The sequence below is a fragment of the Heteronotia binoei genome, chromosome 21, assembly GCF_032191835.1.
Source record: "Heteronotia binoei isolate CCM8104 ecotype False Entrance Well chromosome 21, APGP_CSIRO_Hbin_v1, whole genome shotgun sequence".
NCBI lineage: Eukaryota > Metazoa > Chordata > Lepidosauria > Squamata > Gekkonidae > Heteronotia > Heteronotia binoei.
In genome coordinates, this window is record NC_083243.1 from 27,615,070 (window position 1) to 27,630,969 (window position 15,900).

Below are 15,900 nucleotides of genomic sequence, written 5' to 3' on the forward strand. Positions count from 1 at the left end.
ATCTTCTCCCACCCCTTCTACGCAGGGCCGGCCCTAGACTGTCCCGCACCCTAGGAAAGGCTAACTTCTGCCCCTCCCCACTAATAATGTCACCAAATCACATAGGAGCACCCAATTTGGCACCCCCAGAAGGCCAGTGCCCTAGGCAATCACCTAGTCTGCCAGTCCTGTGTGTAACACAGCAACACTACTGAGTAGCAAGCATGAAAATGTCAAGTGCCTGTTTTCACAGCACTATTTCAGAATTGTCGTAATTAGTATCCAAGTGTCATCAGCATCAGTTTATCAAGAGGTACCATTTCAAATTAAACTTGACCCCATGTAAACTCTTTCAGCCTAGGAGGACATGCTAAAAAAGTCTGGGGCTATATAGTTTAGAAATAAGATAGCTGGGGAGAGGGGCATAATACAGGCTTACAAAATGCACACAGTGTGGAGAAAGCGGAGAGAGAAAACTTTTTATCCTTCTCCCATAATACTAGACCTTCAGGGCACCCAATGAGGAATATGGGGAGCAGGCCCAGGAAAGACAAAAGGAAATATTTCTTTACTTGAAGTTATTTAAGTGCAGGGGCAATGCTAATCTTCTTTATCATTCCAGTTTTGGTAATACGTACTACTGAAGCCACAGTTAAGGGAAGAAAACCTAGGAGGGCAGTCATTACTTGTACAAAGTGGTCTCTGTTCATAAAGTACTGGAACGGAATTAAGCATGAAGAACAAAGCTTGTGATTCTCAGTAGTATATGATGGAATGTTTTGGCGTAAATATCTGATAATGTACTTACTTGCTATTTAACTAAAAGGTTAAAATAGATATACAAGTTTTTCAGGAAGAAGGCAATACGTATTGTACAAAGATACTGTGATGTATTTTTTGCAGCTGTACTTTGTGTATGGAGGATTGTTATCTGAGGATTAATCTGGTTATGCTAAGTTTTGTCTTTTTTCTTTTGTAAACAATTGTTATTTAATTTTTAAAAATTAAAAATAATTAAGTGCCACCAAGTTCCAGGTTCAACCAACTTGTCACTATCCCTCACGGGGTTTTCAATGCAAGAGATGAGCAGAGGTGGTTTCCCGTTGCCCTCCTCAGCAAAGCAACCCAGTCTTCCTTGGTGGTTTCCCATTCAAGTACCAACCAGGGCTGACCCTGCTTAGCTTCCGAACTCTGAGGAGCTGGGGTTAGTCTGGACTATTTAGCTGCTGCTCTTTACTCAACGAATACTTGAACTGTGGAATTTACCACACAGTGATGGTCACAAGCATAGACGGCTTTAAAATGGGGTTAGTGAGATTCATGGTATATAGATCCATCAAATCATGATGAGTAAAGAGAACATTTGGCGGCGGTAAACTGTGGAAACCCAGTGCTAGGAGGCAACATCAAGGCCTTGGCCTTCCATGCTCTGTTTATCGGTCTTCCAAGACACCAGGTTCACTAAGATTAGAAGGACCACTGGTCCACTCTAGTGGGGCCAAACTTATACCAGGGATGGCCAAACTTGCTTAACGTAAGAGCCACATAGAATAAATGCCAGATGTTTGAGAACTGCAAGACATGAACATTGGATGGTGGAAGGAAGGAAGGAAAGCAAATAGATGGGGAGGGGAGGTAGAAAGAAAACAACTTTAAGAGCATTTCCCAAGTTGCCACCTGGCTTGGTGAAGTGAGTTAAAGAGACAAATGCCTTCTCTAAGCCAGCTGATGGGGTGGTGGGGGCTTCAAGACCCACACTATATGTCTGAAAGAGTCACATGTGGCTCCCAAGCTGCAGTTTGGCCACCCCTGTCTTATAAATTTTCATTCTCTGAATATCAGTGCTACATTGTCTTGTGCATGGGAGAGACCTTAACCTTTATGCCCAGTTTGCTAGCTGCTGTGTTAGCTGATTACTGGTAGAGACAAGATGCTGTACCATTTGGACTTGTTCCCAACTGAAACTTCCATAAGCAGAACAGAAGATTCTGCACCCCCCCAAAAAAATCACCACCAAATGCTGTTCCCAGGGAGAATACGGGACCTTGAGGAATGACAAGATGGGGGCTTGCAGTGAGAAGGGGAGGATCTGTGGAAACTGCAAGTGTGGTCTACATCCAACCCATAGTCTAACCTAGCAGGGCATGTCTCACCAAATTAAAAATGTGCTTGCCACAGATGAGACACTTTGGGACCCCCAATATGAATCTGGATGGTGTAGATACTCTGAACTTTCAATTTCTTCCTTTATGGAGGCCCAGGTAGCAGCAATTGCCAAATCTGCATTTTATCATCTTAGGTGGCTAAGGCAGTTGGTTCCATACCTAGAGTGCAGCAACTTGGCAACAGTGATCCATGTGACGGTCACCTCGAGAACTGACTACTGCAACGCCCTCTATATGGGGCTGCCCTTGACTCAAATTTGGAGGCTGCAACTGGTGCAAAATGCAACAGCCAGATTGTTAATGGAGCTGCCTATACGGGAGCACATTCAACCTGTGCTGGAAACGTTACACTGGTTGCCTGTAGCATTCCAGATTCACTTCAAGGTGCTGGTCATAACCTTTAAAGCCCTATATGGCCTGGAACCTGTCTATGTTCGGGACCGCCTCTCCCCATGTGTGCCCCAGAGAGCACTATATTCGGGGTCCCAAAACCTCCTTAAGATCCCCAGACCAAAAGCAGCTTGACTGTCCACCACCAGAGCCAGAGTGTCCTCAGTAATAGCCCCCGCTTGGTGAAATGCCCTCCCTGAAAAAATCAGGGTCCTGCGGGACCTGCCACAGTTCCACAGGGCCTGTAAGACCAAATTGTTTAAACTTGCTTTTAACGGTAGAAGGGAGGTGGCTATTATTCCATAGCACCGACAATCTCACTGAACTAATATATCTGAACCGGGAACATCAGAATAATCAGGAACATCAGCATGCATCTTGGTTTTAATGATTGTAAAATGTATGAATGGTTTTATTGTATATTCTGTTTCTAATATTTTATGTTGTTTTAATGGTTGTTAGCTGCCCTGAGACCGTCAGGGGAGGGCTGGATATAAATTTGATAAAATAAATCCATGAAGTTACTTTATGTGAAAAACAGAAACAGGCCCGTAGCCAGGAATTTAAAAGTTGGGGGGCATGTAAAAAAGTCAGGGGGCATTTAATGACCGCCCTCTCTTGGCTGCTGCCATAACTCAGGGCGCCGCCACCACCACTTCAGGGGCCACAGGGGTGAAAGCTGGGGCCGCCCCCTCCCTCCCCCATGATTTAAATTGCACAGGAGGGATACCCAGTAGCAGCCATTTCCCCTCCCATGCCATTTAAAGGGCTGAGAGGAGCAGCAGCTGCTCCCGGGTACCCCTCCCATGAAATTTAAATAATGGGGGAGAGAGGGGGCAGCCCCCAGCCTCTCAGTTTTCACCCCTGCAGTGGTGGCAGGAGGAGAAGGAGGAAAGGTTAGGGGCACCTGAGTTGGGGCACCTGACTGGAAGTCAGGGGGCAGGGCCCTCACAGGCCCCCTGTAGCTACAGGCTTGAACAGAAAGTATTCAAATTCGCAGGATATACAATATAAACTTAAGAATTTTCAACTCCATCAGAACAGCTCATCAGCACCAAGAAAGCACTAACCTTAACAGAGCGACCATACAAGTCTCACAGTATCGATGCCCACATTCTGTCTGTCTTGGATTGCACAATATGAGATGGCACTTTTCACATTTGTATTTGTCCTCCACGGCATTCACAAACTTCTCTTTGTAACCACCTTGCTCTGGTACATAGATTGATGTTACAGGGCTGCGTTCTGGGTTGGCCTTTTGTTGTACCGTATCCACAGAAACTGGGGGATCAGACTTCTTGGTAGTGTCCATGTTGCGACTGATTTATTCTGTAGAGAAAGGGAAAAGATACACACAAGAAATAGCTAATTCATTCACCAATGTGGAGAGAGGCCGAACCTTGTACACACGCGACGCATAAGAAAACACACTTGCACATCATCATGCTCCCATCTGCTTGCAGCCCACCGTATGAACTCTCGTGAGCCCAGTATGCTAAGAGAATAACATGGTGCTTGTGGGTGCCACATCACCCCATAACACCTTTTAAGAAAGCAGGTGGTGATTTTTCGAAAATAATTTGTATTTCTATCAACATTTGGCCAGAATCTCTCTTTCACTGGATATATCACGTGCACAATGACATCTCAAAACCCTTCATCACCAGCTGCTGTTGTTGTTACAACTAACGGTGAAGGTTGATAATCTCTGAACTCATGAGAGAAGCAGTCATCTAAAGCAGAGAAGAAGCCAGAGGTAGCATTTTCCCTCTCTTGCGTTTCCATAAGTATATAGGAAAAAAGGAGAGGTCCACTGTGCAAGCACCAGTCGTTTCTGACTTTGGGGTGACGTTGCTTTCACAACATTTTCACGGCAGACTTTTTACGGGGTGGTTTGTCATTGCCTTCCCTAGTCTTTTACACTTTCCCCCCCAGCAAGATGGGTACTCATTTTACCGACCTTGGAAGGATGGAAGGCTGAGTCAACCTCGAGCCAGCTGCCTGAAAACCCAGCTTCTGCCAGGGATCGAACTCAGGTTGTAAGTAGAGCTTAGAACTGCAGTATTGCAGCTTTAACACTAATACTTTTATAAGTATGAAAGATGCCTACAAAATGGAGACAGATACAGCCAGATGAAATTTCCCAAGCTAGCACAATATGTATAATTATTTTGCATATGCAATAAAACATTTTTAAATAATATACTAATTTCAAACACATCCCACTAAACATAGCATAAGAATATAAGAGACCTGATGGATCAGCCCAATGGTCCATCTAGTCCAGCATCTTGTCTTACACAATGGGCAACTAGTTCCTCTGGATGGCCACCAACAGGGCACAGAGGCTGAGGCCTTCCCCTGATGTTGCTTCCTGGCTCTGAGATTCAAAGGATTAGAACCACTGAATGTGGAGGTTCCCATCAGTCACCATGGCTGGTAGCCATTGATTGTCTTATCCTCCATGAATCTATCTAATCCCTCTTTAAAGCTGTTTTTTTTAAAGCTTCTGTCTGAAATTATGAAGAGCTACTATCAAGAGTTATGTGAAACTTCACTCCCTGACATTACTGGCAGCCATTAATTACTGTGCTTGGCTCAGCCTCTCACAGTAGCCATTTTGTGCCCGCACCCACTACCTTTTGCCAGAATTCCAAATGTGCCCACAAGCTCAAAAGGCATATTGCCATATTTGGAAATGTGCATAAGCACTTCTTTTCCAGCCCCCGCCCCTCGAGTTCACACATGTATATTCATCATTCAGCACACACATCATTGAAGCACATATAAAATAGCCATCACCAATGACATAAGAAAAACCCTGCTAGATCAGACCAGTGGTCCATCCAGACCAATATCTTGTCTCATACAGTGGCAACCAGTTCTTCTGAAAGCTCAACAACACGGTATAGAGGCCAAGTCCTTCCCCTGATGTTGCCTCCTGGCACAGAGATTCCCCTCAGTCATCATGGCTAGTAATCACTGACAGACTGATCCTCCATGAATCTACCTAATCCCCTTTTGAAGATGTCTAAACCTGTGGCCCCATCACTAACATACCTCAACAACCCACACAATGCTTTTCAATGGAAGTAGCTCATGTGTTCAGCCTTGAGTGAAACTTACTATCATGGCATGTAGCAAGAACAGCTGGTTTCATTAGCTTTGAAAGGAAACTGGGGCAGGGCCATGGGTTGGAACTCTAGCAGGAGCTCCTTTGCATATTAGGCCACATACCCCTGATGTAGCCAATCCTCCAAGAGCTTACAAAAAAGAGCTTTGTAAGCTCCTGGAGGATTGGCTACATCAGGGGTGTGTGACCTAATATGTAAAGGTGCTCCTGCTAGAATTCCACCCCTGAACAGGGCCATCTATGGCTATTAGGTGCATTGACCAAATGGCAATTCACCTTCAGTATCAATCTGAATACAAGTGTTGGGAAGCAGCAATCGGAGGGAGCCTGTCCTCTGTGCTCTGGCCTTTAGGAGTGTTCAGTTGGCCAGCTGGTAAACCACAATGCCGATCGACATGGATCTTTGTTCTGGCCCAGCACGGCTGGTCTTTGGCCAAGGACAAATATTTCCTCCAGCCACTGATCCTTTCAGCGATCTAGATTTTTATTGTAAATGGCAGGGAGAAACAATACTATTTGTAGCCTGCTTTTTATATAGATACAGACACGCACATTTTCTCATAAGAATATAACTGAGAGCTAGTTTGGTGTAGTGGTTAAGTGTGCGGACTCTTATCTGGGAGAACTGGGTTTGATTCTCCACTCCTCCACTTACAGCTGCTGTAATGGCCTTGGGTTAGCCATAGCTATTGCAGGAGTTGTCCTTGAAAGGGCAGCTGCTGTGAGAGCCCTCAGCCTCACAGGGTGTCCGTTGTGGGAGGAGAAGATAGGAGATTGTAAGCCACTCTGAGTCTCTGATTCAGAGAGAAAGGCAGGGTATAAATCTGCAGTCATCTTCTTCTATGAAGCAACAAATGGGTTGCATTAAAAAACCAAAATGTATCAAGTATCAATATACTATCAGTTACTCATGCCTGGGTTATTTCTTATTTAATATTTGTGAAATGACTGGACCTGGATAGCCTAGGCTAACCCATTCTCATCAGATCTTGGAAGCTAAGCAGGGTTGGTCCTGGTTAGTATTTGGATGGGAAACCTCCAAGGAATACCAAACTGGTGATGCAGAGGCAGGTCATGGTAAACCACTTCTGAATGTCTCTTGTCTTGAAAACCCTATGGGGTCTCTATATGCCAGTTGTGGCTTGACAGCCAAAAAAAAAAGTGCAACGTTTTCCTCTCTGGCCTTCTATTCTGTCCCATTTCTACGCTTCAGTCAATTCAGATCAAGCTTAAGATCAAGATGAGCCCATTTCCTGAAAGAACAAGTAACAAGACGGTCTTCTCATTGACAGCTGAATCAATGTGCTGTCATCTCGTGCCTTCCCAACAGCTTCAGCCGTCTCCGAGAAGCCTTTTCTCTGATGCCAGACTACTAAGAAATCTTGGTGGTACTTTGTATTTTGGGGACAGCCAATCACATTCAAGCCTAAGAACAGCACGGCACCAAGGAACATCTCCACTCTTACTGTTATCAGCACAAGCTTCTTCATTGATTTGTATTCTTTGTCTTGGAACAGCTCAAAAGCCAACCTTGGCCAATAGCTGCGAGTGACAAAACACATTTTCTGGGTTTGGCATTGGATTGGGACTGAATCCCACCCCACCCCCCACACAAATATTTAACCAGGGTCAAACAGTCTGCAAAACCCAGAATACACATTTATGTGAGCATCTGAGCATGAACGCAAGAATGCAGAATTTTTCTCTCAGCAGCCTGTCTCTGCAGATACATATACTCCACGTTTCCATCAGGAGCAAGCAAACCCTGTCCTGCACAAGAGTCACATTCAAATCTAGTTGCTCAGAGCTTTTTTTGTAGCAGGAACTCCTCTGCATAGTAGGCCACATCCGCCTGATGTAGCCAATCCTCCAAGAGCTTACAGGGCTCTTCTTACATCGGGTGTGTGTGTGTGTGTGTGGCCTAATATGCAAAGGTGTTCCTGCTACAAAAAAAGCCCTGGTTGAATTTATCCCCATGTCTCAACTGTTCACATATAAAAAGGTTGGTATTGAGCAGAGGGGGGATCATTTAAAACACGAGAATGAGGAGAGCTACCACTTTCACCAGCCTTACCTCATGACACTTCAGATTTCTAACCCTCCTCAGATTGGTATTCTAACAGACCAGCTTCAAAAGTAACCTATTTACCTAAAAAGACTAGATTTCATTTTTATGTGTCATCAAGAAAAAGAGAGGGTTACCTTAATTTTGCATACCAATGACAGTCATGTACAGTAATAAAAGGTCATTTGTGTACAGTCTTCTTTGGAGAGATCATCTTGCATTCACAACTCAGTTCCCTTTCAGACAAATATGGTACTTCAAACAGTGGAATGTACCAAGATAAATCAGAGTGTGTGAGGCTTCCTCTAACCTCAACTTTGTCTTTCATATAAAACACACACCTGCAGCTTTATCTGTGAAGTGAACGAACAAGCAAATATACCAATGGTTGCCTCATCATAGGCAAAATCTGTAGAAGAGGAGTTGGATTTGTACCTCACCCTTCACTCTGAATCCCAGAGCGGCTTACAATCTCCATCTCCCCACAACAGTCACCCTTGTGAGGTAGGTGGGGCTGAAAGAGCTCTGAGAGAACTGTGACTGGCCCAAGCTCATCCAACTGGCTGCATGCAAAGGAGGAGTGGGGAATCCAACCCAGTCCTACAAATTAGAGTCTGTCACTCTTAACCATTACACCAAACTGGCTCTCAAGGTACTGGCATTCCAATGGTTTGTATCTCATCCACTCCACTCGGCAAAGATGGAAGGTCTTTTTCCAACCTCCACCAAAGGAAATGCCATTTGAATTTGGAGGGGGGTGTTAAACTTTGCTGGGATGGTAGGGTACAGCCAGCTGTTTGGGGCTATCCTTGGCATCTTCAAAAATTGCAAACACAAATGTAATATAACAGCACCCCTTTATAACTAAATTGGTTTCAGAAGGGTAGCTGTGCTAGTCTGCACAAGCAGAATGAAATCCCAGTCCAGCACTCCCTTCAAGAGCCAGTCTGCTGTAGTGGTTAAGGGCACTGGACTCTAATCTGGGGAACCAGGTTTGATTCCCCACTCCTTCACATGCAGCCAGCTGGGTGATCTTGGCTCAGTCATAGTTCTCTCAAGAGCATTCTCTCAGAGCTCTCTCAGCCCCACCTATCTCACAGGGTGTCTGCTGATGGTAGAGGAAGGGAAGGAGATTGTAACCCACTCTGAGACTCTGATCGCTGAAGAAGTGAAATCCCTCTGTAACACACAGTTCCCCCCAACTGTTGGAAAATGCTAGGAGCGGGACAGGGAATCCCTAGGCAGAAAAGTGGTAACATGGCCAGTTGCCAACTCATCAGGGGAGTCCCAAAGTTCCCTGGGAAGCCTTGAGACAGCTTCCTAGTCACACCAGAGGGAGGTTAGGAGGCTGTCCTGCCTAACCAGAGCCCGAGACAGGGGACAGTTGTGGCAGCTATACCATTTCAGATCAGAATCCCAGGAGGGGTAGGCAGAGCTAGGGAGAGCTGATACAGGCCCGGTTCATCACAGAAATATTTTAAATAAATAACTAAATAAATATTAACAACACACACACGCTGTGTGTGGCTGCTTTTAAAAAGCATAAAAACTGCAGGTAGTAAAAAAATCTGCAGCTGGACTATTGGTCTGTGTGGATCACATCACAGCATGCAAGTGTTGCAACACTGCTACTAGTTTTCAACTGGTTAGAGACTCCAATTCAAAGTGTTGCTTTTGACACTGATTGCTTAATCCTTATGCTTCAAGAATGTTCTTTGATATTATAAGAATTCAGCAAACTCTCCAATTCACACATCAGCCTCCCACTTACTACTGAGTGATTCACTTTAACTGACCTTACCATTAACTATTTTACCCAAGACACACGCACCAAAGTGCTTAAGTAGGAGAATCAAAACAAATGAAACTAGATATTGGTCAGAACCAGATATGTACACCTCGCTTATTCTCCCATGCACAATCCACACACATCTGACATTTGAAGAACAGACATTTCTGGAGGAAAACATGTGGGTGTGTAATAGCCAGAAGATATTTAAGATTCGTGCAGATTTAAGCTTACTGTAAAAAATCTTCATATCCCATATATCTGAAGGACTTTGTTTTACAACTAGATCTACTCATGTCCCTTTCAGGTGGTAAATTTGGTCTCAACAAGTTCTATGTCCTTCTTGGTGGCAGAACTCACACTGTGGTATGGCCTAGCCAGAGAAGATGAAAAGAGCACCTTCTCTACATCAAGCTTGCAAAAACTGTGTAAGGCTATTTTGTTCCAACGACTTTCTGCATAATGTTATATTACCAATGACCAATGTTCCCTCTCAGCTGTGGAGTCTTGTGAACAAAAATTCTAGTTTGTGAGCTACTGGCATTAAAGTTGTGAGCTGCTGCATAAATTAGTTTGCTCTGGAACCATTCTTCCTGAGCTAAGACAAAAATGTCTGAGCCAGAGGCTAAAAAGATTGTGGGCTTCCTCACACTAAACTCACCTTAGAGGGAACACCGCCGATGACTTCCACTGCGGCTAAGATTGCACTGTTTAGGACTGCTGTTGATGCTGGGCATACAATTCATTTATTTAATTTTTTCCTTGCTATTTAATGTTCACTGGATTTAAAATCTGCTCCTTTTTTGAGAGCTGATTATCCCTTTTTCTTTGTACCTTTGAAGCTCACTGATCCACAAATCTTGAGCAGTAGAAGACATTTATTTCTTATTTTTAGATGCAAGGGTTAAAAGGACTGAGACAAATTTTATATCTGCTAGAGTGATCTTAGGATCCTTGTCACTGAGCAAGAGTCAGGGTATCCAGAGTACAGGAGAACAACTGGTTGAACAAAGGCATAATATAGTAACCCCTCATAATCTTTAAAAAAAACAACAACCTGCACTGAGAACTGATTATTCAGATTTTTATTCTTCATCAGATTTTATTATGGATCCAGGTGGGCAGCTATGGTGGTCTGAAGCTGTAGAACAAATTTTGAGTCCAGTGGCATCTTTAAGACCAACAAAAGTTTATGCAAAGTATGAGCTTTTGCGTGCAGGCACACTTCTTCAGAGTTTTAAAAATCATTTTATGTTATTACTGCATTTTATTATGTCTGGAAACAACTGTGTGCAGCAATATCAGGGAACAATTTAAAAACAAAACAAAAACACCACCTCACCTTTTAACACAGAAGTCCCAAGGTTGTAACACCAGTTTTTCAGTGGTACAATTCCACAACCTCATGGGTGTCCATATCAGATTTATACAGGGGAAGAGGGCAACGCATGACTAATAAGAACCACATAACTTACAATGCAAATGGTTAAAAATGGGGGGAGCACACATTCTTTTAATTTTTTTTTCAATTATCTTTTCACTATTACCCTTTATAGGAAAGAGTGATGGTGCTTAAACAAAGCTACATCACAATTTGTCCTCTGGGCTGCTCTAGATCATATGGCAAGATATCAGCAGACATAATTTTCCTACCTACGACCCAGAAAAAGTGAGCAGAGCAGCAATTTCTTTACAAGAGGAAAAATCCTACCAAAAGTAAGAGTTTCCATGAGAACTGGAAAAAGAATATATAAAAACATATATTCATTACGTACGAGTTCCATCTAGTATTTCCCTGGACAGCTGCCATTAACTCCCTTCTAAATGTGCCATATTGGAGAGATGGGAAAGAATGGAGGCTCCTAACAAAATCTGTAGAAGAGACATATCTAGATTTACTTGTGAACAAAATGGAACACAGTGGACAAAGGACAACAGTAAAGCTTTCAAGACTCTAATTTTGCGGTTATTAAAACTTTTAAGTTTATTGGTCAGTGATGTGTCTTTATATTTTTCCTGTGTTTTCCTCCCACCCAGAGTTGCTTCCAGTTCCACCCCTGCTACACAAGTCCAGTGGCACCTTAAAAGACCAACCACATTTAATTTAATATAACCTTTTGTGAATCACAGCTCACTTCTTCAAATCTGAAAAAACTAAGCTATGTGACCCTTAAAGGTTCACGTTGAAATAAATGATGTTAGACCTTTAAGGTGCCACTGGAAATCCTGCTTTTTCCTACCCTACTGTAAGAGATGGGTGGAATTCCAGCAGGAGCTCCTTTGCATATTAGGCCACATACCCCTGAAAAAAGAGCCTTGTAAGCTCTTGGAGGATTGGCTACATCAGGAGTCTGTGGCCTAATATGCAAAGGAGCTACTGCTAGAATTCCACCCCTGGTAAGAGCTATAAGGTTACCATCCTTCAAGTGAGACCTGGAGTTCCAGAATTACACTGGACCTCCAGAGTACAGAGATCAGTTCCAACGAAGGGAACAACAGTTTGTGAGGGGACACTCTATGGAATCACAAACCCACTGAGATCCCTCCTGTGCCCAGACCCCACCCTCCCCAGGCTCTACCAACAAATCTCCAAGAATTCCCCAAGCAAGAGTTGGCTACTCTAGCAACACCCATTTTAAAATAAATCATTTGGACACTCTGGGACCTACAGTCTCCCTACGCCAGTGATATTCATTCACTAAATTTGGGAACCACCTATGGCTCTTCTGAGCACTGTTTCCCAATGTGCTAACTAACAGTCCTGTATTCCAGGAAAGTACGAAAGGTAGGACTTATGGTTGGTAGATGGTTCCTACCTTGTAACCACTGTTACCAAAAGATGGGTAAGCTGAAAGCCTTCCTAAGCTCTGGGCTGCATACAAAGGACAGAAGCAGGCCTCAGATTCAGTGGGAGCTCACAGGAGCACAGCTCTTGCACCTTTCTGAGAGTTCCACCTCCTTCTTCTGAGAGTTCCACCTCCTTGTTCATTGAATAGTATGTGCAGCTGCATAACAATCCCTGGATGAGCTCCACCACTTATTTTTCTACAAAATGACCGCTGGACAGAAGTAAAGGACACATCCTCTACAGTGCCACCCCTTTGGAGCCTCTGCACTCTCGTTCTAGCATCTGCACTCTCTGCGGCCGCTGAGAAGAGAACAAGCTGACCTTAGAGAACAGATGTGAAAAACCATGGCCAACATCCTGGAAAAGAGCCAGCCAGCTACAGGGGAATGCAGATGCTTTTGCTTCCCTTTCTCTGACCATCTTTCAGGTGCCTTGGCAATCATACCCTCTCACCCAACGTGCAGTACCTGATGCTAAAAAGAGACCCAGGAAGGCAGAGAGAGAAGCCATTCCCCTCACTCCAGATACAAAAGGGGAGAGACGAACATGCTCAGAAATAATCCTTTCGAAAGACTATAGTGATTCACTTAACATAAATAGTTTTACATTATTGTAGGCAAATGTTTGATGGTGGGATGGCACCCAGGGCAAACAGCAGTCATGTAACTCCTTTGGTCAATAGTAACTGTGAATATAACTCTAGTTTCTTCCACCAATCTAAGCTGCAGAAAGAATGTATGGGGCAAGGGATGGTTAATAGGAGTGTGTGAAAAAGGGACGCAGTGCTGCCTCCAGGCCACTGATTTCCTCCCCTGCTCCTAACTTGAGGGGAATTACCAGTAGGCAAAATAAAGGAAAATACAGCTCTCCAGACTCTCTAACCATCTTGTACCCTTCACAAGTAGTTCAAATACAGAAAGGGTTTATTCAACACAGAGGGATGGGTACTTAAAAGCAGGATGTGCATTCAACCTTAGTCAACACAACGGAAAACTTGAACAGCAGAGGTTATAGCGTCCTTTACTCTCCAAGTCCCTCACATTTCTGAAGTTTAGCTGGCTCTCTGTCCTGTTCCTGCTGTTCTTGGGCTTTTTTGTGTGGCTGCAGATCTCCACAGACTGTAGCTCTCAGTTAGGCTCCTCACTACAATATGATGTTCTCACACTACATAATACCACATGAAAACATCTGAGGAGGATGTTTCCCATCTTCCTTTCTCCTCAGAGAAGTATTTTTCCCTCAGAAATTTCTCCTTTCTGATGCCTCATACAACTCCCTCATGGGGATAAAATATTGCCCCCTTCACTCCGACAGAGTTCAAAGCCCACAGGGTTACATTAGGGCTGCCATTCCCTTACTGGGGATTCCTTGTTCCCAGTGGCTGCTTCCCCGCTTTCAGTCAACTGGCCAGAGGGGGGGGGGGATGGGGGTGAAATGTTGGTAGCATCCTGATGGCTGGTTATCTGACATCCCCTGACAACATGTTGATGTTACTTCCAAGTGCACAGAAAGTGATGTTAGTGTTAGTATGCCCCATCTGGGATCCATAGGTTACATCAATATGAGTTTCTGTGAGTCACAGAGCAAAGACCACTATATATTCCCAGAATAAAGCAGATTTCAGAGAGATGTGGGATAGGGAATAAAAGAACTGGCAGTCTTTGTGAGTATAACTTTTAAAGTCAGGCAGAGGATGAAATTGTGGAAGATTCTGCTAGCTTGCTGTAACTGAGATCTGTCTAGGTTAACTTTCCCTCTTTTGGCAGGTAGAGCCAAAGGCCCAAGTATTTGGGCCTTGCCCAGATCTTGCAGTAGTGTGGAACCCAGCCCAGCCCAGAATCTTTCATTTATTTGGCATTTTGAGAGGTACTTTGGGCCCTTCCTCAGCCTAAAATGCTCAAGAGCCAGTTTGGTGTAGTGGTTAAGTGCGTGGACTCTTATCTGGGAGAACCGGGTTTGATTCCCCACTCCTCCACTTGCACCTGCTAGCATGGCCTTGGGTCAGCCATAGCTCTGGCAGAGGTTGTCCTTGAAAGGGCAGCTGTTGTGAGAGCCCTCTCCAGCCCCACCCACCTCACAGGGTGTTTGTTGTGGGGGAGGAAGGTAAAGGAGATTGTGAGCCGCTCTGAGACTCTTCGGAGTGGAGGGTGGGATATAAATCCAATATCTTCTTCTTCAGACAAACAAACATGAGATTAGATGTGGCTTGGCTAGCTCTGTTTTATATGCTGCTTTATAAGTAAGCAGTTATTGGTTGCAGTACACGTGTTCAAGTACTCCTTCCCTTATTATTATGGATATTTTAATTAAGATCCCTATAACTGATGAACTAGTAGTATTTTTGGTCGGCAGCCCCATGAAAAAAAAGTAGTCATGATCTAGTTATTATGTTTTATTCTACCTTTCCTTCAAGGTACCACACATGTCCCCCCAACCACATTTTCCTCATAACCGTGTGAGGTAAATTATATTGTGAGAACGTGACTGCAGAGTGGGGGGGGGTGTTTGAAACAGAGTGTTTCCTGTCCTAGTCAAACAATAACCACTACATTACAAATTCAGATGGGAGCTGGCACTGCTGAAGGCAAAATCTCACAACTTCTTCTGTACACAGGAGAGGGAAGATTGAAGGGGTGGGCAGAGAGAGCAGGGAAAGGGGGGAAAGTCTTCCCACAACCCAACTGCAATTTTGTTCCTAACTGCAGTCTTCCAATTATATTTTTTCATTTAAAAAAAAAACAGGTAAGAGAAACAGAACTCCATGTCATGTCTATTTTGGATTGAGAAGGGTGGGTACTTTGCACGTAGAGGTCAGTGGTTGATTCAGGGACTCATCACAGAAGGCTGTTGAAAAGTCACCTGAGAAAATGAGATCACCAAGAGAAATAAACGCAGGCTTAACACTCTTGAATGCAGTATAAATTGGGAAATAATAGGTTACTACAGGAGGTGGGGGGGGGGAATGGTTTGCAATATAAAGAGAGTTAGAAAAGCAAAAATTGCCAGCACAAAAGACAAGTATTCACGATTTAACAGAAAAAAAGTATTCAAAAGAAGAAACATAACCAAATTGTAGGGACAACTCCCCCCTTTCAACTAGCTGTATTACAGCATATAGCAGCTACGGTGGCAAGTCTACACATTAAAGGTAAACGTAGTCCCCTGTGAAAGCACCGAGTTGTTACCAACCCATGGGGTGAGCTTACATCATGACGTTTTCTTGGCAGATTTTTTACGAGGTGGTTTGCCATTGCCTTCCCCAGTCATCTACACTTTACCCCCAGCAAGCTGGGTACTCATTTTACCGACCGCGGAAGGGTGGAAGGCTGAGTCAACCTTGAGCCAGTTACCTGAATCCAGCTTCCCCTGAGATTGAACTCAGGTCATGTGAGCAGAGCTTGGACTGCAGGACTGCAGCCTCCCACTCTGCACATTAGCATCGACAAAAGATTTCCTAGTATCTAAAAATAATGCCACATGCAGATGTCATCTATATGCCATATATTAAGATGTTGCTAAGGTTGCATGGTC

General features: G+C 44.0%; 1 protein-coding gene across 1 annotated transcript in view; it reads right to left on the reverse strand.

The window, feature by feature from the left end:
• Positions 1–15,900, reverse strand: part of TRAF3 (TNF receptor associated factor 3) — a 138,955-nt gene that overhangs the window by 48,590 nt on the left and 74,465 nt on the right. The window contains exon 4 of the mRNA XM_060262026.1: positions 3,605–3,863. Coding sequence (XP_060118009.1) covers positions 3,605–3,846 — 242 coding nt within the window. The 5' untranslated portion in view covers positions 3,847–3,863. The remainder of the gene's footprint in view (positions 1–3,604; positions 3,864–15,900) is intronic.